Source organism: Diabrotica virgifera, chromosome 5 (assembly GCF_917563875.1).
Source record: "Diabrotica virgifera virgifera chromosome 5, PGI_DIABVI_V3a".
Lineage (NCBI taxonomy): Eukaryota > Metazoa > Arthropoda > Insecta > Coleoptera > Chrysomelidae > Diabrotica > Diabrotica virgifera.
This window is the reverse complement of record NC_065447.1, coordinates 17,406,380-17,431,092: the sequence shown is the minus strand read 5'-3', so window position 1 is coordinate 17,431,092 and position 24,713 is coordinate 17,406,380. Positions and strand designations below refer to the sequence as shown.

Below are 24,713 nucleotides of genomic sequence, written 5' to 3'. Positions count from 1 at the left end.
GACTTCTACAATTTGCAAGTCAAATGGATGCTGTAGTGAAGACGAGAGGGAAGGAATTCTACACTATGCAATTCACATCCCCCGTCTGCAGCTGGTAAAGTTCCAACGGAAAAATGCACCTAGTTACTCTACGGAGTAATACGATTATAAAATAAAAATGTATACCATTTTTATTCAGTTGCAATGCGAAGGCAAAACAATCTTACTTTTCAATTAGAATACGGAGTGCAGTCCAGTCCCTTGAATCGCGATTTTCGGCTCTTATTGGAGCCTTCATCGGAAGGAACGTAGGCACTGTTCTCCATATTTTAACTGATTCGTATCGAGAGGTTTTCCCACCCATTTCAACTGAAGTGATGATAGTAGGTGGCTAGCGCTATCTGGCATTGAAAGACGAAGTAGTTTTCAATCCTAATAGTAAATTATTAATATTGAAAATATTAAAAATATTACTAAAAGATTTTTAAATTGAAAACTTATTGGTACACTTTCCTGGTGACACCTCCAAGACTTCTACAATTTGCAAGTCAAATGGATGCTGCAGTGAAGACGAGAGGGAAGGAATTCTACACTATGCAATTCACATCCCCCGTCTGCAGCTGGTAAAGTTCCAACGGAAAAATGCACCTAGTTACTCTATGGAGTAATACGACTATAAAATAAAAATGTATATCATTTTTATTCAGTTGCAATGCGAAGGCAAAACAATCTTACTTTTCAATTAGAATACGGAGTGCAGTCCAGTCCCTTGAACCGCGATTTTCGGCTCTTATTGGAGCCTTCATCGGAAGGAACGTAGACACTGTTCTCCATATTTTAACTGATTCGTATCGAGAGGTTTTCCCACCCATTGCAACTGAAGTGATGCTAGTAGGTGGCTAGCGCCATCTGGCATTGAAAGACGAAGTAGTTTTCAATCCTAATAGTAAATTATTAATATTGAAAATATTAAAAATATTACTAAAAGATTTTTAAATTGAAAACTTATTGGTACACTTTCCTGGTGACACCTCCAAGACTTCTACAATTTGCAAGTCAAATGGATGCTGCAGTGAAGACGAGAGGGAAGGAATTCTACACTATGCAATTCACATCCCCCGTCTGCAGCTGGTAAAGTTCCAACGGAAAAATGCACCTAGTTACTCTATGGAGTAATACGACTATAAAATAAAAATGTATACCATTTTTATTCAGTTGCAGTGCGAAGGCAAAACAATCTTACTTTTCAATTAGAATACGGAGTGCAGTCCAGTCCCTTGAATCGCGATTTTCGGCTCTTATTGGAGCCTTCATCGAAAGGAAAGTAGGCACTGTTCTCCATATTTTAACTGATTCGTATCGAGAGGTTTTCCCACCCATTGCAACTGAAGTGATGATAGTAGGTGGCTAGCGCCATCTGGCATTGAAAGACGAAGTAGTTTTCAATCCTAATAGTAAATTATTAATATTGAAAATATTAAAAATATTACTAAAAGATTTTTAAATTGAAAACTTATTGGTACACTTTCCTGGTGACACCTCCAAGACTTCTACAATTTGCAAGTCAAATGGATGCTGCAGTGAAGACGAGAGGGAAGGAATTCTACACTATGCAATTCACATCCCCCGTCTGCAGCTGGTAAAGTTCCAACGGAAAAATGCACCTAGTTACTCTACGGAGTAATACGACTATAAAATAAAAATGTATACCATTTTTTTTTCAGTTGCAATGCGAAGGCAAAACAATCTTACTTTTAAATTAGAATACGGAGTGCAGTCCAGTCCCTTGAATCGCGATTTTCGGCTCTTATTGGAGCCTTCATCGGAAGGAACGTAGGCACTGTTCTCCACATTTTAACTGATTCGTATCGAGAGGTTTTCTTTCAATGCCAGATGGCGCTAGCCACCTACTATCATCACTTCAGTTGCAATGGGTAGGAAAACCTCTCGATACGAATCAGTTAAAATATGGAGAACAGTGCCTACGTTCCTTCCGATGAAGGCTCCAATAAGAGCCGAAAATCGCGATTCAAGGGACTGGACTGCACTCCGTATTCTAATTGAAAAGTAAGATTGTTTTGCCTTCGCATTGCAACTGAATAAAAATGGTATACATTTTTAACTTTATTTTACTTTGCATTTTACTTATATACCCCAAAGGCAAGTTTTCCGCGGTATAGCGAATAAAACATGAAACATTATTTTTTTTTCGACCATAACTCACTGTTTCCATAAAAACTCACTCTGTATAATGGTGAATGCGCCAGCTATAACTATTTAAAATTTTGGTGGAGGGGCTGATATTTTCTAGATATTTATTCCTCGGCATTTCTTTTTATCTAATTACGTTTTACTTTCAGGTACGAAGTTTTTGATGTATCCCGGTAGAAGAAGAAGAAAAAGAGGCTCTCCACCTGCGGAAGTGCCGTTTGAGAAGTTAGATGACGCGTTTGAATGGGCCAAAGATGGTTTTAATGGTAGTTTACCAACGAAAGTATTAGTTCATGGTTTTGGAAGCGATTGCAACTATATTTGGGTTTATGAAATTAGAAGTGCACTCATGGCTGTGGTAAGTGACGTATGAGTTTAAAGGCAGAAACATATTTGTCTGACCTGATGCAACGCGACGCATACTTGCTTTATTTCATCATTTTCTCTTTTAGTTGTTGGTTACTTTGTCTGACTTTATTTATTTTTATTTCTGAGGTCATTTCTATATTCTGCCTGTTCTTGTTTTATTTGTTGTACCCCCTTTGTTAGATATTTTTTTATTCTGCCAATGTTTGCATCATTTTTAAAAGCTGATCCGTTTTGTTTTCATCTCTCTGTTATTTGGTTGGCGTTCTGGTTATTTTTTTACTTTTGTTGAAAATATCTTCTCCATCTTCCTTTTAACTTCTTTTTTACTATCTTTTGAGGTGAAAACATCGTCGCTATCCACTTTTATTTCTTCTTATGACTTAATGAATTTTTTACTTTATATTATAGATTTGTTGTTCTGAAGCTATTTCCTTGTGGCATTTTTTATAATTAAGTATTTTCTATGGGAAATAAGCCACAATTTTACTAAAAAATGAATTTATTAACGTTTCGAAGCCCAAATCGGGTTTCGTAAAAGAAAATACCACTATTAGTAAGTAAATAACATATCGAGTTGGTACAAATTTTATATTTTAGTATTACTTATTGTATATCTATGTATTGTTAATATTATTTATAATTTAAACATATTAAAGTCAGAATTTGGTATTAGTTTTTTGAAGGTAAATTAAATGTAAGACCAAATACTTACGATGTCGGGATAGTATCACGAGGTTTTTTCGTGGTTTTCCCTCCTGATTTACTATGGAATCTCTAACGCGAGAATTTTACCATCATCGTTGCATTTGGTTGTCTTTTTAAAGACAGATCACATGCTATGATTTTTTTGCGACGGATATTCTTGAGTTGGGATTGATTTCATGTAATCGAATGAACTATCTTTTATTAAAGTCGTCCCAGGAACGCAACTCATAAATATTGGCGATATCATTTTAAAGTCTTCTACTTTAAAATGTATAATATACGTCTGAATTGCCAATATAAATGAGTCAGATTAAATAAATTATTAAAAGAATTTTTTTACTTAGCAACAACATTTTTGTTTATTTTAATAGTATTGTGTATTTTGACAACGAAACCCGATTTGGGCTTCGAAACGTTAATAAATTCATTTTTTAGTAAAATTGTGGCTTATTTCCCATAGAAAATACTTAATATTATAGATTGTTAATTATAGGGCCTTATTATCAGAACTCATTCTATAGTTGCATATTTAATGAAGAACGTATTAATAGGTAAATACATCTCCAGTTCTCTAAAATAATTCACATCCAATGCACCAATATCGTAGTTCTATTAACTATACCATTGTACTCCAATGAAGTCTGAATGCTACTGAATATAGCTACGCAGAGCTGAATATTATATTAAGGATGCAATTTACTCGAAGGTAACTGAGTTTTCATTACTACAGAGTTCAGTAAATGTATGTATTTAATATAATATTCGATAAACCGATATTGCAAAATTTAATTACACTTTATAGCAGGATATGGCTTTTAAAATACTGAAGTAATACTAAATCAATTAATTTAATCCACAATACAAAATTATACCTACATATCTAGTAAATATTTAACTATTATACAACCAGGATGGTTTTATAATTCCTCCTTTTCTGGTGTTTTGGTTTCTTTTCTTTGTGATATCTTGGCATCTTAACCTTATATCTTCTTGGTATCACCTCTTTAATTGAGTTATCGAAAAAAATACACCAATACATTACTAATGAAAAACAGACGGAACAAGATTCTTAAACGAGACTACCTTAACTGCACAAACATCTTTATGGTAGGGGAGCCCAAGTGGGGATTTTTGTAGTAACTCGAGCGCATCAGATTATCATCTGGGCAGAACCCTGAAACCCTGTAGATGTACCTCTACCATATATTGGCTCTAAACACAGGGAGTTCGTTAAGGGGGGACCGAAAAAATCTATCCTTAGAAAAATTCGAAATCGTCACATTAAGATAAGGTAAGTTAAGTACATGCAAAACAGTGTATATTTCAAAAATCTGACGATTTGGATGGGGCGTAAGGAAATGAGCGAGTCACAAAGTTTCACAAGAAAAAAGCGAATATTTCGCGAAATGAACGATATATCTAAAAACTAAAAAATTCCTGCTTAATATTTGTCAAAAATCTATCGAATAATACTAAACACGACTGCTCTCGGAGAGGGGTGGGGGTTAAATTTAAAATCTTAAATACGAATCCCGCGATATTTCGCGAAATGAACATCAGATCGAAAAACTGAAAAATTCACTTATTCAATATGTTTGAAAAATCTATCGAATAGCACCAAACACGATCCCCCATGGATGTGGGGTGGCAAGTTACTTTCAAATTTTAAATAGGAGCCCCCATATTTTTATCGCAGATTCGGATTTCTTACTTAAAAATAAGTAACTTTTATTTAAAATATTTTTAGAATTATGGATAGATGACGCTATAATCGGAAAAACGATTGATGGAAATGGAAAATTAAATTAAAAATGGAAAGTCCTCACTAAAATGGAAAACTTTACTTAACCTTTTTTGGTTTTAGAACCTACTCTTCACAACCCAGTAGGTCCCCAAAGCGCTCGAGTGACTTCAAATTTAGTATACTTTCCTCCCCTACTATTACCAATGCCTCTAAATTTAATAATGTCATTGGTTGTGCATTTGTTAATCCAATGTCTACTTTCCAATTTAAACTACCGGCTACTTCAAGTGATTTCACCTCGGAACTATTTGTTCTGTACCGCGCTTTAAAACAGGCAAACCTCTCAAATATGTCAAAACCTCTGTTTCTTACCGACTCGCTCAGCTCTCTTGCAATACAGCATCTGTATCCTAAACATCCTTTAGAGAAACTGATAAAAAGTAAACTACAAATTGCCCAAGAGAACAACATGACTCCTAAATTTATATGTATCCCATTGCATATATAGTGCAGTCACTGAAGGTTTTCACCTCCGATTTCATTGAACCTCAATCGATGTTAGTGAAAATTGGTGAATAGTTAGAGGATACCTCAAGGAACAAAGGTGATGTAATGCCAACTTGCGCTTTTATCCTAGGCGTGGATGCTACTCATTCTCGGGGGGTGAAAATTAGTTTATTAAAAATAATACCATAAATCAATAGAGGGACAAATTATAGGCAAAATTAGTTTTATAAAGTTTTAATATAAATCAATACTTTTTGAGTTATTATTGTAATCAATTGAATGTATTTGTAATTGAATGAATATTTTTTTCGACGAGTACTCAAATCTTAAGTATTCAAGCTTAAGTAACGGAAAAAGGATGCATTTTATAAAATAAAGCTGCTAAACATTTGTCAAAGCACTTCAGAATACCTATCAAATGAGCTCCCGTAGAAGGTAATAGCATCAAAATTAAGTAAGTTATGATGAAAATAAAGGAACCCTTTCGAATTTTTTAGGAAAAAGTAAAAAATTAAATATACGCCATTTCCACAAAAATTAAAATGTATAGCAATTCTTACAAGAATTTCTTTATATTAGCATAAGTAATGATTTCAACAACTTTGACCGGTTTGGGATGCATATTTTTGAAAAAAGAGATAATTTTCAAAAATCAGAATTTTTAAAATTATCGTAATTTTCATTTTCTTTTGATAATAACTCCAAAATTAGTCAATATACATAAAAAATGATCTATAACCAAATTTTAGTTTTTTTCTGTGAGAAATACTTTATCTGTTTCACTAGTTCTGTGGGGTAAAAAATAACCGAGATAGAAACTTTTAAATCTTAAATTTTGCTGCGAGAACCATGTAACCGGGGCAATTTAACCTTTTATCTTTAAAAAAGTAAGGGGTTTAAAAGAATAAATTTAACGTGGTTTAATAGCTCTTTGAAATAACTTTCAAATGATTTTTAGGCGAACCTTATATCGTACAAACTAACGGAGTTCTTAAAAAAACAATAACATTTTTTGGAGAAATTTTTAAAAGTTAAATTTTGAAAATTTTTTGGAGCATAAATTTTAATGCTATTAATTTGTTCGGGGTCTCATCTGATAGATATTTCTAAGTACTTTGACAAATGTTTAATACGTCTATGTTATAAAATGCACCATTTTCCCGTTATTCAAGCTTGAATACTTGGATTTGGGTTCTAGCTGAAAAAAATATACATTCAATTACCTATAACTCACTTTTAGTTAAGATTAAAAGGTTTTTCTATTAGGGTGTTTATTTAGTTTTTTATTATTTTCAATTTTGGTAATAATAACATTTTTGTAAAAACTTATAATTTTTGAGTTATTTATGAAAAATCTGTTAAAAGCATGCATTTTTCTAAAGAAAAATAAAAATTTTTGATCTATAATAAAAAGTTTTGATTTATTTTAATAACTTTAAATAACAAATTTTGCTTATAATTTTCCTTTCTATCGATTTCTGAAGTTATTTTTAATAAAATAATTTTCACCCCCGAGAAGGGGTGGCATCCACTCCCACGATAAAAGAGCAAGTTGGCACCATGTCACCTTTGTTCCTTGAGATATTCTCTAACGACTCACCAATTTTCATGCAAATTGATGGAGGTTCAACGAAATCGGAGGTAATAGTTCATATCCACCTTCAGTGACTGCACTAATAGGAATTATCAATAATACAGGGGTAGACAAAAGTCCTCGTAATGCAGCAAAAAGTTCGGAATTCGAATTAGTGCGCGAGTGTATCTATAAAGATCTCAAAATGTTTTTTAAACAAAAATTGATTGGTCAGTGGCAACGCGAATGGTTTCTGTAGGAATCTAAACTGAGATCGGTAATACTATGTTATTAATAATTAAACTTATTTTTTGCAGGAAGAAGTCAATATAATATGTGTGGATTGGAGCAATGGAGCTGCGCTACCGAACTACGTAAAAGCTTCAGCCAATACAAGACTGGTAGGAAAACAATTGTCCCTTCTCCTGAGGGGACTTGTAGAAAAGAATGGACTGTCGTTGAAAAAGACTCATATTATCGGCTTTAGCTTAGGAGCTCATATAGCCGGATTTGCTGGATCTGATCTTGGAAATTTAAGTAGAATAACTGGTAAGTTTTGGCATTTGTGTTAAATTTGTTTAAATATGTGATATTTATTTTTAGATAAGTAAGGATCCGTTTTTAGGTGGATGTGAGAGGTGTCATTCAGATTTTTGCGGATAAAGTTAGGTGATAACTTCTTTAATAATAATTGATTTATGCTCCTTCTCAAATATGCACGGAACATTAATAAAAAAAATAAAATATTTAAAAAATTCAAAAAATTTCGTTTTTTTTTTCTACTTTTTTTACTTATAACTTAAAAACTATTCATTTTAGAACAAAGTCCTATATGAATAAAACAAAAAAAAATAAAACAAAGATAATTAAATTTTCTATCAGACGCGATTAGTTAAAAATGTCTTAATTTGTCACCCTTGCTTTAAAATAGCAATAAATATAAAATAAGGGGGCAAATCAAGCCTGTTTTTATTTAATGATTTTCCATCACTTAAGTTACAATTGGAACCTTCCTAGTCCTTCCTAGTTCGCGTAGAAAATTTTTGTAATGTGCTAAAACCGTACACCAAATTTCATTAAAATTGACTTACTAGATTTTGCATATTAATTTTGCAATCTAAACTTTTTTTAAAAAATTAAAAATTTTTAAAATCTTGCACAATAAAAACTAGAACATACAAAGATTTGTCAATTTTTTTACATATAAAGAAGTACTCCACCTATCTAATGCACTTTACAGAATTGAAATCGGATTATTTAAGCAGCCTCAGCAATGTTTTAAAATTATAAACAATTTTTTGGCTTATAAACAAATTAGTGCTGTGGCCAGGAGTGCTACGGGCTCCTTTATTTAGATAGACATACCCAAGTTTTTTATGTATTTTGACCCATAGAATACGAATTTTTTGGGTAACAGTTGATCCGGATGTCGATAAGATTGTTATAAACAAAGAACTTGAGGAATTACATAAAATCGATTTTTCGCAAAATAAAACATTTTTTTGTATTTCTTGGGTAATTCTAAGCAAAAAATGTTCTTACAAGTTTTTTCGTAGGATGCATGGTTTTCGAGATAAACGCGGTGGAACTTTAAAAAAATCGAGAAATTGCAATTTTTGAACGCGAATAAGGTTTGATTAAAAAATAAAATAGCAATTCTGCTGACAGCATTTGAAAGTTTAAGTCAAATTATACCGGTTTTAATTATTTGCATTGCTAAAAATTAATTTTTTTATTATTAAAAAAAGCTATTTGTTTATAAGCCAAAAAATTGTTTATAAATTTAAAACATTGCTGGGGCCCCTTAAATAATCCGATTTTAATTCTGTAAAGTGTATTAGATAGATAGAGCACCTCTTTATATGTAAAAAAATTAGCCAACTTCTAAATGGTTTACTTTTTGTTCAGAAAGATTTTAAAAAATTTGAACTTTTTGATTGAATGAAAAACATTTAGATTGCAAATTTATTATGCAAAATTTATTAGGTCGATTTTAATGAAATTTGGTACACGATTTAAGTATGTTACAAAGAATTTCCTAAGTGAATTACTAAGGTTCTAAGTGCCACCAAAGTGGTTAAAAAATATTGAATAACAACAAACTTATCTTGCCCCCTTATTTTGTATTTATTGCTATATTGCAGAAAAGGTAATACCTTAAGACATTTTTTACTGGTCTTATATCATACAAAATTCAATTATCTTTATTTTATTTTCTACGACTATGTTCCAAAACGAATCGTTTTAAAGTTATTAGCAAAGAAAGCAGAAAAAAATCGATATTTTTCGAAATTTTTAAATATTTTAATTTTTTTATTAATGTTCCGGGCATATTTGAGAAGGAGCATAAGTCAATTATTATTACTGAAGGTGTCACCTAACTTTATCTGCAAAAATCCGAATGCCACCTCTCACATCCAAAAATAGACGTTTTTTCGCAGATACTTACCGGTCTATTTTTAAATATGTGAAAATTTATGTGGAGAAAGAGGACTGAAATAACAAGGTGATAGTTCGAAAATTACCATCCTATTAATTATATCTTCGCCGTAAATGCCGGTGAATTTTGACCGGTTGTATCTAAGGAACCACTCATCGCCATTAAACGTTTTTTCTTTTAAAATAAGCGTCCTGCTGCGTTCTTTCCAATACCGTTTTCATAGTTTAATTTAATTTAAGATTTTCTGAGATATTCTATTTGTTTATAAGCCAAAGAATTGCTTATAATTTTAAAATATTCCTGAGGCCCTTAAATAGTCCAATTTCAATTCTGTAAAGTACGTCAGATAGGTAAAGTGCCTTTTTATACAAAAATTTTAGTTATTCTTATGCATCATAATTATTCTGGTTATTATAGCGACCGTAAAATTTTAACTAACAATAATTTTATGGTTGCATTTTTAAACTGTTCATTTAATTTCTATCGGCTTCTGGAAATATAGTATATACCAAAAGAGCTTTGATATCACCAAGTTATTTAATTATTGATAAAAAAATACTAACCTAAAAAACCCTCATTTTCCGAGGAAAAGCGTGGGGCGCGAAAAGTAAAAAAGTATCTATCCTCAAACCGTTTATTCGATGAAGACTCGCCCCACGCTTTTCTTTTATGAATGTGTTAGATTTTTTCAATTTTTCAACGAATGTGTGAAATTTTTGTATATTTAATCTAACAGTTTTTTTTTTCGAATAATCCGTCGAGTTTGGATTTTTTATTTTTTGCTTGTTAATTGATTTTTTTTATAATATTTTTAATTTTAGTTATTCGTAACTAAAGAAACGCGTTTTAGTCTAAGCGCCAAATAGAGGTCACCGTGTCCTTTTCAATTCTGATGGACTAACTCAACGGTTTCTTATGGATTTTGGCTGCTGATTACGAATTTCGAGGGTGGATTTCGATCCGAGTGGTCAAAAAATTGTTATAAACAATTTAATTGTTTATAAATTTCTAAATTGTTTATAAGGCTCTGGCTCATAAACTAAAAGAGATAAAAAAGAATGTTTTCAAGAAAATTTGTTCGTTGATAAAAAACGAAGAAAAAAACGTTTACCGAACGTAAATCCAATAATTAGAACTCAAGATATTGTAAAATTAGTGCACAATGCAAATTGCAAATTGCAAAATAAATATTTTTCGAAGCTACATCGATCCTATCTCGGCTTCTACGCACGAAAATGAGCCTTAGAAGGTCTCATCTTTAAGCTTCATTAATAAGCTTCCAAACAGAGTTTGTTAAATTACGTGATCTTCATTTGTTTTAAAGTTATACCCATTTTAAGTAATAATTTTCTTAAAAAAATTGTACATTAATTTGTTTATAAGGGTTTCAAGTAAATTTAAGCTATAAACATTTATACTTTAATTAACAATAATGATATAAGAACTTAAAAAAGGGACATTTTGAGCTTACGAAAATGTTTGTAAGTTTATTTTTGGCCAAGATATAGATATTTTAATAGTGCGCTCTGAGGCGCAAAATCGGCTCACCGCGTAAAGGTTCACGCGCTAACTTCCCGATGCAAATTATAATTTCTATATATATATACGTTATCTTCATTTTTCATTTTTGAAGATCCTAATATAATTTTATCATATAATTCTTATAATTAAATCACCATCCTCTACGTCGTATTACCTTTCATTCTATTTACTTTGTCTTCTATTTTTGTACTAAATGAGAAAAAAAAATTAAATACTAATATTTTAGAAATAGAACTAAACAGTAAGTTGATATTATTTATTAATACTATTTTTACAAACTTTTTGTTTTATTCATCTGAATCGGGACATACAGGGAATCTCAACTTTTTGACATCTGCATAAGTTCTTAGAGCAATTTTTACAGTTACATGGTAGTACTAAGTCTGTTCATGTAGGCAGTAAAACTAACACTTTCTGGGGCTTCAGAGCCTAATTATCTATATGACATACATATAATCTATATCATATAGATATCCAGTGGATAGTGGATAGTATCCATATAAAGTGGATCTAGTTCTTTTGCAGCATCATCAAGACACGTTAATTGTGTGTATGCCGCCACAACATAAATGCTCGTTTTATATGCAGTGATGATACAAAATAACTCGATCCATTTTTATATGGATACCACATATTGGCTCATTTGCATGCGTAGAAACCGAGTTACGATCGATAAAGCGTCGAAAAATACTTGACTGCTTGACATAGCGCGCCATTAAAATATCGATATCTTGACCAAAAATAAACTTACGAACATTTACGCTCAAATTATTCCTTTTGAGTTTTTCTATCATTATTCCTAATTAAAGTATAATTGTTTATAGCTCAAATTTGCTTGAAATCCTTATAAACAAATTAATGTACAATTTTTTTAAGAAAATTATAACTTCAAACGGGTATAACTTTAAAACAAATAAAGATAAAGTAATTTAACAAACTTGGTTTAGAAGCCTATTAATGAAGCTTTAAAATGTGACCTTCTGAGGCTCATTTTCTTGCGTAGAAACCGAGTTACAATCGATAAAGCTTCGAAAAATACTTATTTTGCAATTTGCAATTTACATTGTTCACTAATTTTACAATATCTTGAGTTATAATTGTTGGATTTAAGTTTAGTAAACGTTTTTTCTTCGTTTTTTATTAACGAACAAATTTTATTTGAAACATTCTTTTTTATCTCTTTTAGTTTATGAGCCAGAGCCTTATAAACAATTTATAAACAATTAAATTGTTTATAACAATTTTTTGACCACTCTGATCGAAATCCACCCTCAAAATTCGTAATCAGCAGCCAAAAGTCCATAAGAAACCGTTGAGTTTGTCCATCAGAATTGAAAAGGACACGGTGACCCCTCTGGCGCCTAGACTATTTCTTAAAAAATTATTTTTCATATTTTTTTTAGACTGTGCTTAAATGGCACACGACAACATGACTTAAGGCTATGGGTACATAATTCGCAAATATTTTACGTGTATCCCTACTTTTTCTGTCTTTACACGGCAAATTACGTGTAGTAAAATTCACACTGGTATGGATATGTAAACATTACTAGAATGTCATTCTACTTGAAAATGTCATCATTAATTTAAAGAGATGGGTTTTGAATGTTCTTGGATAACTGTTATTTTTATAATTGCAAATTATTGATTCAGTTAATAAATGTGATAATTTTTTCATCAACTATGTATTCATTGATTGTAATAATTTATTTGTACAACAAAGACTAATACTCAATCGAGAAAAGAGAAAAAGTGTTAAAGTGATTTTTTAATAATATATTGTTATGGAACGCTTACAATTTTGAACATCTTTAACAACAAAATACTTGGATCACAGAATATATTATCCTGATGTATTCTCTGCTTGGATCTTCCACAAATAATACACAATAAATAACTTTTTATTAAGTTCACGTCTTTAATCAATTATTTATCAAATACACTATACAGGGTGCGCCAAACCTCTGGTCTTCTTTGATTACGGCTAAACTATGAGATATACAAAAAAATGTTTATAACAAAACTAATGTGTATCAAGGAGGTCTATAATTTAAAATTATTTTCAATTATACAGGGTGAGTCAGAACGACGGTATGAACCAAAGTTGTATTTTTTTAAATGGAACACCCTGTATATTAAATCATTTTTGAATATATTATTTAAAAATATGAAAAATTTGTATAAGGTCTTATAGGTCTAAAGTTAATAATTTTCGAAATATTTACATTTTTATTGAGAAAAATGGTAATATTTATAGGGTTGTGGATTATGTTTCCAAGGAAATAAAAATTTGGGTGATAGGTCAAAGTTTTTAAAATATAGTGTTATTTTTAAATAATTTAATATATTTTACTTTTAGCCATAAAATATACAGTGTGATCACTATTTGCAAATACAAAATTTTCTCATTTTTTTTAAATGGGACACCCTGTATATTACTTTTGCGTTTTGTAGTAAATATTACAACCTTTCTTTTGGTATAAGGTTGTATGTACCTAGCATGTTTCGTTTTGTAGATATTTAAAAAAAACTATAGATTTTACGGGTTTGCGGATTTTTTATTTAAAAATTTTTTTGCAAAAAAAAATAATTATAATCTGGTTTTAGAAACATACACTAAAATATAAAATATGAAGATAAAAACGTAATTAAAGATTAAAATAAATCGTATGCTAGTACAATTCAATTGAATTTAATAACTTTAAATTATTTTACAAAAAATATTTTACCATATTAATGAATGCATAAATTAGTTACTAAATTAAATAAACAACCAAATTTTAAATCAACCGCAGTAATTTTTCTACTACAGCAACTTTCCTGTACTAAATTAATTGTTAGTTAAATTGTATTTAGTTAAACTTTTAATTTACCTTTTAAATTTACTTACATACATCTTGAGAATATAAAAATTATTATAAAGTATGCTTTGAAACAAATGAATGTTAAATGTATCATCCAAATTATTTATTAATATAAATAGTATTTACTGGTGTCACAAAAACTGGGAACACTTTTGTAGTTGAAATTTTTGTAACAATTTTTTTTATTTTAAATTTTAATTTTTTAACCGAAACATTTTTGGATATGACATTTGTTTTGGGCGAAACCATTAGAAATTATTACCAGATTTTGTGACACGAGTAGGTACATAGATACTATTTACTTCTTAATATACTTCCATAACGTTCATTTGTTTCAAAGCATACTTTATACGTTCTCAAGATGTAGGTAAATTAAAAAGTTATTAACTGATCTTACTCGTAAATACAATATAACTAACAATTAATTTGGTATAGGAAAGTTGCTGCGGTAGAAGAATTGCTACGATTGATTTAAAATTTGGTTGTTTATTTAATTTAGTAACTAATTTATGTATTCATTAATATGGTAAAATATTTTTTGTAAAATAATTTAAAGTTATTAAATTCAATTGAATTGTACTAGCATACGATTTATTTTAATCTTTAATTACGTTTTTATTTTCATATTTTATATTTTAGTGTATGTTTCTAAAACCAGATTATAATTATTTTTTTTTGCAAAAAAATTTTTAAATAAAAAATCCGCAAAAACTTTAAATCTAGTTTTTTTTAAAATGTCTACAAAACGAAACATGCTAGGTACATACAACCTTATACCAAAAGAAAGGTTGTAATATTTACTACCAAACGCAAAACTAATATACAGGGTGTCCCATTTAAAAAAAATGAGAAAATTTTGTATTTGCAAATAGTGATCACACTGTATATTTTATGGCTAAAAGTAAAAAATATTAAATTATTTAAAAATAACACTATATTTTAAAAACTTTGACCTATCACCTAAATTTTTATTTCCTTGGAAACATAATCCACAACCCTATAAATATTACCATTTTTCTCAATAAAAATGTAAATATTTCGAAAATTATTAACTTTAGGCCTATAAGACCTTATACAAATTTTTCATATGTTTAAATAATATATTCAAAAATGATTTAATATACAGGGTGTTCCATTTAAAAAAATACAACTTTGGTTCATACCGTCATTCTGACTCACCCTGTATAATTGAAAATAATTTTAAATTATAGACCTCTTTGATACACATTAGTTTTGTTATAAACATTTTTTTGTATATCTCATAGTTTAGCCGTAATCAAAGAAGACCAGAGGTTTGGCGCACCCTGTATATCAATAATATTTAATCAGTAACTCAACATATTCCCGATGCAATGTCAAATATTTAAAATTGTCACTGATTGTCAGTGTCTGACTGACAATATATGCTGACAATATTATATTCGCCTGAGTGCGTTGTAAGACAAAGATAGATTTGGAAAATATTATCACGGCATTGTGTTAATTTTTTTCGAATCCTGAAAAAACCAATAAATATTTTTGAAAAATTTAAACGCAGAATGAAAGACTAAATTATTACCGAGGGCCGAAAGTCCCTTAGAATAAATAAAAAGTTTATTTTGAATGATATATTTGAAATTAAAAATCACACTAAATTTTCTCTTAGTTTTTCACCCCTGTAACTTATTAAAATAAACATTATAGAAGTTCTCAGGGACTTTCGGCCCTCGCTAATAACGTAATCTTTCATTCTGCGTTTAAATTTTTCAAAAATACTTATTAGTTTTCTCAGGATTCGAAAAAAATGAATCCCTATTTGAATAGCATTGCAGCCGAAAATACGTACCGATCCTCTTAATTTCAAATATCACCAATAAATAAGTTTTTTTTTTAATATTTCCAACTATCATATTTCCCAATTTCCCCCAATTTTCATTACTTATAATTTTTTTTGCAGGATTGGACCCCGCAGGTCCTCTTTTCGAATCTCAGGACCCTCGAGCTCGACTGGACCAAAGTGATGCTGAATTCGTCGACGTAATTCACAGTAATGGAGAAAATTTAATACTCGGCGGTCTCGGATCGTCACAGCCGATGGGCCACGTTGATTTCTACCCTAACGGGGGGCGAATGCAGAAGGGATGTAGCCATTTGTTTGTCGGTGCCGTCAGCGATATTATTTGGTGTAAGAGTTAGCCATTATAAGGGACAGATGTGGATGTGATAAGGTTTAGGATTAGATGGAAACTGGGATTTGATATTTTTTTTTAATTGTATTGCTGCTCAATTTATAGTCCAGTCACTCGGACTATACAAATAATATCGTGACAAGAAATTTCGTAACGCCGTAAATTCGTAACGCCGGCAATTCGTAACGGCGAAAGCAGAGAACAAGGACCACAGAGAAGCGACACGCCTTTGATCCTTCGTGAGCACGCCGCCAATGACCTTGAAAGCAACCTGAACAACCAGCATACCAATAGTCAGTGGGCATGTCACACAATACATATAAATTCGTAAATAAAATTAAGCATTTATGTTGACTTTCAATAAATATAAAATATTGCACCGAAAAAAAAGTTGCGTGCAGGGCCGACTTTTGTTGGCATTCTTTATAATAATGGAATCATTTTTGATTTACAAAAGGTTGCAAATATATCGCACAATGCAAAGTAATGGTGAAAATCATATTGATTGGAACCATAAATATAAATAGCTTTTTGTTTATCCTGATTTTGGCATTGAAAGACCAATAATAAAATATACCTATTTCCTATGGTAGGTGTGACATTCACTGATTGTTTTTGGCTTGGGCTGATACAAGATATAATTTGTTCGTTGGGGTATTTCCTAATAAATTATATTTTTTAATATGGGTTATCGAAAAATAACACAGCCATTGTAACTTCCAGGGAAATGTCACAAACTCTGAAAGTTCCAATTCTCTTTGGGTGACAAATGTTCGTGATCGATAGAAAAAACTTTATGTTGAAATCGAATGTCAATATTGTTATTGTCTTGGAAACGTATACCTTCTCTGATATATCTTTGGAGCAAAAGTATGAAGACATTTTACATTTACTTCTCTTCATGTTTCATAATTTGACAATGTTTCTTTAAGCGGAATTTTATCTCTGTAAATATTTTAAATTGGCTCTAAGCAGTACAAATATTGCCGAACGTCAAGAACATAAAGCTTGTCACGCACGGAAAGCTATACTATAATATACGGTGATGAGTGCGCTAATATCCGAAAAAATAACGCAAAAGACGGAAAACATAGTACGTTGTGAAATAAAACACAAGACTACAATATAATATCGATGTATCCACCTTTGTACCTTTGCATCCACAAAAGACATGTTAAACTACAAAACCGTCTACTTTCTTTGTTTCTAAAGATATTAGGTACATTCAAAAAAACAAACTATTCAGAAAACAACACTACAATACGATTCCGATGTATACTCCGATCCATATATATACAGGGTGGGGCATTAGTGTGACAAAGTCCAATTACTCGTTTGTCGTAAGAGATACGAAAAAAAGTTATTTAGGTAAAAGTTGGGGCACACATAGTATCATAATTTAAAAATATTTTCAAATATACAGGGTCGTCCGTATTGACAGGGTGACACAAACTTATGTTTTTTTTAATGGAACACCCTGTATATTTTTACATTTTTGGATTCTCCTCGATGTTTCCTTTCTTAAAATGTATGGTTTTGTAATATTATACGAGGTAGTTTAAAAGTTAATTACGATTTTTTGTTAATTTCGTAGCAAAATCTACACCCTGTAGAATTTTAGTGATTTGACGTCAAATTTTTATTTTATGTTCAAACGATTTTTAATATAGTCTACTACTGTTAATCATTAATAGTATAGCGAAATGTTTAATTTTAGTATACAGGGTGGGTCGAAACTCGGAATGAGTATTTTCTGAGTTTTCTTAAATGGAACACCCTGTATTTTAGTATTGTAATAAAATTATATTTTATGGTACTTTTTTATTTCTTAAGCATTCCCTATACCTAAGTGCTTTAATTTGTAAGTTATTCGTCATTCTTTAAGCAAACATTAATTGCAACAAGAATTACGTAAAATTTCATTAGGTAGCCGTGAAAATATCCAATCAAAAGTAATTTTTAGAAAAAAAAATACATAATAATCTAGCCTGATCCTTAATTTATTAATATTGGATGAGATATCCAAATACATTCGTAGTTAAGGTTGTTGGTGCTTAAAATATGAGTCAAACATACAAAATTCTGCCTAGTTGGCTATGACACAAAATTTGCTTAAACATTTGACATTATACTATTTATATAGTTTTAGTTGATTTGATACCATTACTAATATTAATTTTTCTAATGAGGAATGGATTAAAATGGCTTTGTGCTAGGAGAGTATAACAAAAATGAGCTACTAGCAATAAAAATTTATCATCAGAAGTTCCCTGATAGACGACAACCAAAAAGAGAAACTTTTGAAAGTATACTAAAACGGTTTCAACAGACTAGATACTTAGATTGTAAGAACGATTGTACTAATATGCAGATTCTCAGTGACACTAAGGATTACATATAATTGCTGTTTTCTTCACTTACAATAGATTTTATTCGAGCAGATTTATCATAATATAAGCGATCAGTCCGTTGAAACCATTCTTGTATATTTTTAAACGTTTCTCTTCTTAGTTGTCGTCTATCAGAGAATTTCTAATGAAAAATTCTTATTGCTAGTAGCACATTTTTGTTATATTCCACTAGCACCAAAATCTTATTAGTCAGTTTCTCATAAGAAAAATACATATTAGTAATGGTAACAAAGCAACTGAATCTATAAAAATAGTATAATGTCAAATTTTTAAGAAAATTTAGTGTCATAGCCGACGAGGTAGAATATTGTATGTTTTTATTAATATTTTGCGCACCAACAAACTTAACCACGAATTTATTTGGATATTTCATCCAATAGTAATAAATTAAGGATCAGACTAGATTATGATGTATTTTCTTTTCCAAAAATTATTTCTGATTAAATATTTTCACAGCCACCTAGTAAAATTTCACGTAATTTTTCTTACAATTAATGTTTGGCTTAAAGAATCACGAATAACTTACAAATTAAAGCACTTAGGTATAGGGAATGCTTAAGAAATAAAAAAGTACCATAAAATATCATTTCATTACAATACTTAAATACAGGGTGTTCCATTTAAGAAAACTCAGAAAATACTCATTCCGAGTTTCGACCCACCCTGTATACTAAAATTAAACATTTCGCTATACTGTTAATGTTTAACAATAGTAGACTATATTAAAAATCGTTTGAACATAAAATAAAAATTTGATGTCAAATCACTAAAATTCTACAGGGTGTAGATTTTGCTACGAAATTAACAAAAAAACGTAATTAACTTTTAAACTACCTCGTATAATATTACAAATCCATATATTTTAAGAAAGAAAACATCGAGGAGAATCCAAAAATGTAAAAATATACAGGGTGTTCCATTAAAAAAAACATAAGTTTGTGTCACCCTGTCAATACGGACGACCCTGTATATTTGAAAATATTTTTAAATTATGGTACTATGTGTGCCCCAACTTTTACTTAACTAACTTTTTTTCGTATCTCTTACGATAAACGAGTAATTGGACTTTGTCACACTAATGCCCCACCCTGTATAGGTAACCTTTGTTATTTATATTTAAATAATTAAAAGTTGGCAGACAATTTTTGTATACTGCACTGCAAAAGGTAGATAAGTATTTAGTTTTTTCATTATTGAATGTAAGTTTGTTTATTTGCAACCGTGTTTTTGCAATTTTGAAGTCTTGTTCTGCTATAATTTTAAGATTTTCTCAATTATCGGCCCAATTATGTTTCCAACAATTTTTGTTTGAATCGTACTTTGTTTTTGTCGTTTAAATCAGAAATTCTCGTGTATAGAACTCTTTATATATTTTTATTTCGTAAAAATAGGATATCTTGGAGTGCGATAACATACGGAAAACATCTGTTGAATTTTTGACCTGGCTGAACCTTCGTAGACTTGCGTCTGACACCAAATTTAATATTTTTAATTTGAAATATCCCTTGCTTGGCAGAGCGAAGTTTAGTTTTATATGCATTACGTAGGGGTAATTAAATTCAAGAAAATGAATCACTTTCGTCATGATTTATTATCAATAATATTTAATCAAGTCAAAATAAGACTATTAGATACGTAATAACTAACACTTATGTAAAAATTACAAAGCAATAACAATTACCTGTTATTATTCTTACGAAATCTAAATAAACTTATTTCTCTTCCTGTCGCAGATGAACATCCGTGAAACACATACGAGTAACCAGACATTTTAACTATTATAATTATATAAATGCTCAAACAAACTTTTTAAGTCGAGTATTTACCATACACGCCTACGGACTATCGTAAAACAACCAGGAGGGACACAATTAGCATGCTGGTGATACCTAAAGCAACCAGGTTCGCGCATGCGTCTTCAAAAACGGTACACGTTTTTAGTGCGGTTGTGTCGTTTCTCTGTGGTCCTTGTTCTCTGGCGAAAGTTCGTAACTATACTAATTCGTAACGCCAATATTTAATTTTTGTAGCAACTTTAGTATCAATTAATTGGGGCCATAGCCGATGGGTGACGTTGATTTTTATCCTAACGGGGGCGAATACAGAAGGGATGTAGCCATTTGTTTGTCTGTGCCGTCAGCGATATTATTTGGTGTAAGAGTTAGCTATTATAAGTGACAGATGTGGATGTGATAAGGTTAAGAATTAGATGGAAACTGGGATTTGATATTTTTTTTTTAATTGTATTGCTGCTCAATTTATAGTCCAGTCACTCGGACTATTCAAATAATATCGTGACAAGAAATTTCGTAACGCCGTAAATTCGTAACGCCGGCAATTCGTAACGGCGAAAGTTCGTAACTATACTAATTCGTAACGCCAATATTTAATTTTTTTAGCAAATTTAGCATTAATTAATTGGGCCATAGCCGATGGGCCACGTTGATTTTTATCCTAACGGGGGGCGAATACAGAAGGGATGTAGCCATTTGTTTGTCTGTGCCGTCAGCGATATTATTTGGTGTAAGAGTTAGCTATTATAAGTGACAGATGTGGATGTGATAAGGTTAAGAATTAGATGGAAACTGGGATTTGATATTTTTTTTTAATTGTATTGCTGCTCAATTTATAGTCCAGTCACTCGGACTATTCAAATAATATCGTGACAAGAAATTTCGTAACGCCGTAAATTCGTAACGCCGGCAATTCGTAACGGCGAAAGTTCGTAACTATACTAATTCGTAACGCCAATATTTAATTTTTTTAGCAAATTTAGCATTAATTAATTGTGCCATAGCCGATGGGCCACGTTGATTTTTATCCTAAAGGGGGCGAATACAGAAGGGATGTAGCCATTTGTTTGTCTGTGCCGTCAGAGATATTTGGTGTAAGAGTTAGCTATTATAAGTGACAGATGTGGATGTGATAAGGTTAAGAATTAGATGGAAACTGGGATTTGATATTTTTTTTTAATTGTATTGCTGCTCAATTTATAGTCCAGTCACTCGGACTATTCAAATAATATCGTGACAAGAAATTTCGTAACGCCGTAAATTCGTAACGCCGGCAATTCGTAACGGCGAAAGTTCGTAACTATACTAATTCGTAACGCCAATATTTAATTTTTGTAGCAACTTTAGTATCAATTAATTGGGGCCATAGCCGATGGGTGACGTTGATTTTTATCCTAACGGGGGCGAATACAGAAGGGATGTAGCCATTTGTTTGTCTGTGCCGTCAGCGATATTATTTGGTGTAAGAGTTAGCTATTATAAGTGACAGATGTGGATGTGATAAGGTTAAGAATTAGATGGAAACTGGGATTTGATATTTTTTTTAATTGTATTGCTGCTCAATTTATAGTCCAGTCACTCGGACTCTTCAAATAATATCGTGACAAGAAATTTCGTAACGCCGTAAATTCGTAACGCCGGCAATTCGTAACGGCGAAAGTTCGTAACTATACTAATTCGTAACGCCAATATTTAATTTTTTTAGCAAATTTAGCATTAATTAATTGTGCCATAGCCGATGGGCCACATTGATTTTTATCCTAAAGGGGGCGAATACAGAAGGGATGTAGCCATTTGTTTGTCTGTGCCGTCAGAGATATTTGGTGTAAGAGTTAGCTATTATAAGTGACAGATGTGGATGTGATAAGGTTAAGAATTAGATGGAAACTGGGATTTGATATTTTTTTTTAATTGTATTGCTGCTCAATTTATAGTCCAGTCACTCGGACTATTCAAATAATATCGTGACAAGAAATTTCGTAACGCCGTAAATTCGTAACGCCGGCAATTCGTAACGGCGAAAGTTCGTAACTATACTAATTCGTAACGCCAATATTTAATTTTTTTAGCAAATTTAGCATTAATTAATTGTGCCATAGCCGATGGGCCACGTTGATTTTTATCCTAAAGGGGGCGAATACAGAAGGGATGTAGCCATTTGTTTGTCTGTGCCGTCAGAGATATTTGGTGTAAGAGTTAGCTATTATAAGTGACAGATGTGGATGTGATAAGGTTAAGAATTAGATGGAAACTGGGATTTGATATTTTTTTTTAATTGTATTGCTGCTCAATTTATAGTCCAGTCACTCGGACTATTCAAATAATATCGTGACAAGAAATTTCGTAACGCCGTAAATTCGTAACGCCGGCAATTCGTAACGGCGAAAGTTCGTAACTATACTAATTCGTAACGCCAATATTTAATTTTTTTAGCAAATTTAGCATTAATTAATTGTGCCATAGCCGATGGGCCACGTTGATTTTTATCCTAAAGGGGGCGAATACAGAAGGGATGTAGCCATTTGTTTGTCTGTGCCGTCAGAGATATTTGGTGTAAGAGTTAGCTATTATAAGTGACAGATGTGGATGTGATAAGGTTAAGAATTAGATGGAAACTGGGATTTGATATTTTTTTTTAATTGTATTGCTGCTCAATTTATAGTCCAGTCACTCGGACTATTCAAATAATATCGTGACAAGAAATTTCGTAACGCCGTAAATTCGTAACGCCGGCAATTCGTAACGGCGAAAGTTCGTAACTGTACTAATTCGTAACGCCAATATTTAATTTTTTTAGCAAATTTAGCATTAATTAATTGGGCCATAGCCGATGGGCCACGTTGATTTCTACCCTAACGGGGGGCGAATGCAGAAGGGATGTAGCCATTTGTTTGTCTGTGCCGTCAGCGATATTATTTGGTGTAAGAGTTAGCCATTATAAGGGACAGATGTGGATGTGATAAGGTTTAGGATTAGATGGAAACTGGGATTTGATATTTTTTTTAATTGTATTGCTGCTCAATTTATAGTCCAGTCACTCGGACTATTCAAATAATATCGTGACAAGACTTCGTAACGCCGTAAAATCGTAACGCCACCAATTCGTAACGGCGACACATTGTAACGGTGACAGTTCGTAACTATACCAATTCGGAAGGGTATAAATCGTAACGCCAACATTTAATTTTTTTTAGCAAATTTAAAATTACTTAATTGGGGTAACAGCCGATGGGCCACGTTGATTTCTACCCTAACGGGGGGCGAATGCAGAAGGGATGTAGCCATTTGTTTGTCGGTGCCGTCAGCGATATTATTTAGTGTAAGAGTTAGCCATTATAAGGAACAGATGTGGGTGTAATAAGGTTAAGGATTAGATGGAAACTGAGATTGGATATTTTTTTTTAATTGTATTGCTGTTCAATTTATAGTCCAGTCACTTGGACTATTCAAATAATATCGTGACAAGACTTCGTAACGCCGTAAAATCGTAACGCCACTAATTCGTAACGGCGACAGTTCGTAACTATAGGTTTGTTCCAACATGAACTTTTGGACGGTCCAGAAACCGTCACGAAACTACTTGTACCGTTTGTTGTGCGCATGTTCGTAATTGTATCGCCCAGTTATCGTCCCATGACGGTAATTTGGAAACCGATGTTGGAACGGTTATCTGACTGATAACTGATTTATCTTTCATTATCATTTGTCATTTTTGTTGGTGACAGCTTGTGTGCTTTTAGTCGATCACGATTCTCGCTTTCGATTTGCAAAAAGGCCCAAAATTTGCAAGGTTCCAAAAATTTAAAGAATTAAATCCTAGTGCGCAAGTCAGTCCAACCAGCACATGCATTTGCCTGATTATGGCCCGATTACTGAAATGATCATCACGAAACCGTCGTCGAAAGATCACAATTCTTGTTGGAACAGTGGGAAAAACCATCCGATGACGATCATATTTTTGTTGGAACGGATTTTGTTTACTGCGCAGGAGCGTTACCGTTTCGTGACGGTTCTCGGTCGTATTGGAACAAACTTTATACCAATTCGTAACGGTATAATTCGTAACGCGAACATTTAATTTTTTTTAGCAAATTCAAAATTACTTAATTGGGGTAACAACCGATGGGCCATGTTGTTTTCTATCCTAACGGGGGGCGCATTCAGAAGGGATGTAGCCATGTGTTTGTCTGTGCCGTCAGCGATATTATTTGGTGTAAGAGTTAGCCATTATAAGGGACAGATATGGATGTGATAAGGTTAAGGATTAGATGGAAACTGGGATTTGATATATTTTTTTAAATTGTATTGCTGCTCAATTTATAGTCCAGTCATTCGGACTATTCAAAATATATCGTGACAAGACATCTCGTAACGCCATAAATTCGTAACGCCGTAAATTCGTCACGG

The 24,713-nt window shown here is 31.6% G+C and overlaps 1 protein-coding gene across 4 annotated transcripts in view; it reads left to right on the top strand.

The window, feature by feature from the left end:
* The window catches only part of LOC114332856 (uncharacterized), a 348,079-nt gene that overhangs the window by 274,430 nt on the left and 48,936 nt on the right, over positions 1-24,713 (top strand). For all 4 annotated transcript variants that reach the window (XM_028282646.2, XM_050652319.1, XM_028282668.2 and 1 more), the window contains exons 5-7: positions 2,340-2,548; positions 7,406-7,637; positions 15,871-16,098. In XM_028282646.2, the coding sequence (XP_028138447.2) occupies positions 2,340-2,548; positions 7,406-7,637; positions 15,871-16,098 (669 nt within the window). The remainder of the gene's footprint in view (positions 1-2,339; positions 2,549-7,405; positions 7,638-15,870; positions 16,099-24,713) is intronic.